Source organism: Trypanosoma grayi (assembly GCF_000691245.1).
Source record: "Trypanosoma grayi strain ANR4 Tgr_2292_V1, whole genome shotgun sequence".
Lineage (NCBI taxonomy): Eukaryota > Euglenozoa > Kinetoplastea > Trypanosomatida > Trypanosomatidae > Trypanosoma > Trypanosoma grayi.
The window spans coordinates 533-926 of record NW_008827910.1 but is presented as its reverse complement, the minus strand read 5'-3'; the positions used below and the strand labels follow the sequence as shown (position 1 = coordinate 926).

At 49.7% G+C, this 394-nt stretch overlaps 1 protein-coding gene across 1 annotated transcript; it reads right to left on the bottom strand.

The window, feature by feature from the left end:
* Positions 1–2: 2 nt before the first annotated feature.
* Positions 3–392, bottom strand: DQ04_22921000 (hypothetical protein; the record flags this gene model as incomplete). The annotated part of the gene is made up of 1 exon (XM_009318131.1): positions 3–392. A coding segment is annotated over one exon (390 nt), but the record flags the coding sequence as incomplete, so codon positions are not given.
* Between the last annotated feature and the right edge of the window lie 2 nt (positions 393–394).

The window sequence follows — 394 nt, the reverse complement described above, 5'->3', positions numbered from 1 at the left end:
ACCAGCATGTAGTCGGAAGCCATGGTGCCACTCGGGAGATTGGGTGCCCACGAGACGACCATACCGTAATACGGATGGAGTGTAGCAAAATTCGCATGGACCGTACCAATCAGCATGAAGTCCATGCTCTTATTGGTCGTCATAGGAGTGAAAGAGCTTATATCGGCAGCAAACCTAGTTATGACCAATTCCCAACGTCCTGATGGCGCCCCCAAAATAGGCACGAATGTAATGGTATTGGTTCCCTTGACAAGAGTCGCCGGCCATCCAGGATTGAGGGTTGGGTTGTAGTACGATGCGGAGAAGTTCAAGCCAATCAGTGTTTGGTCATTTTTAACTTCGCAGGTGTATGGGATGTTGGAAGGACTGAGTATTACGCCGGGAAAGCAGTTCG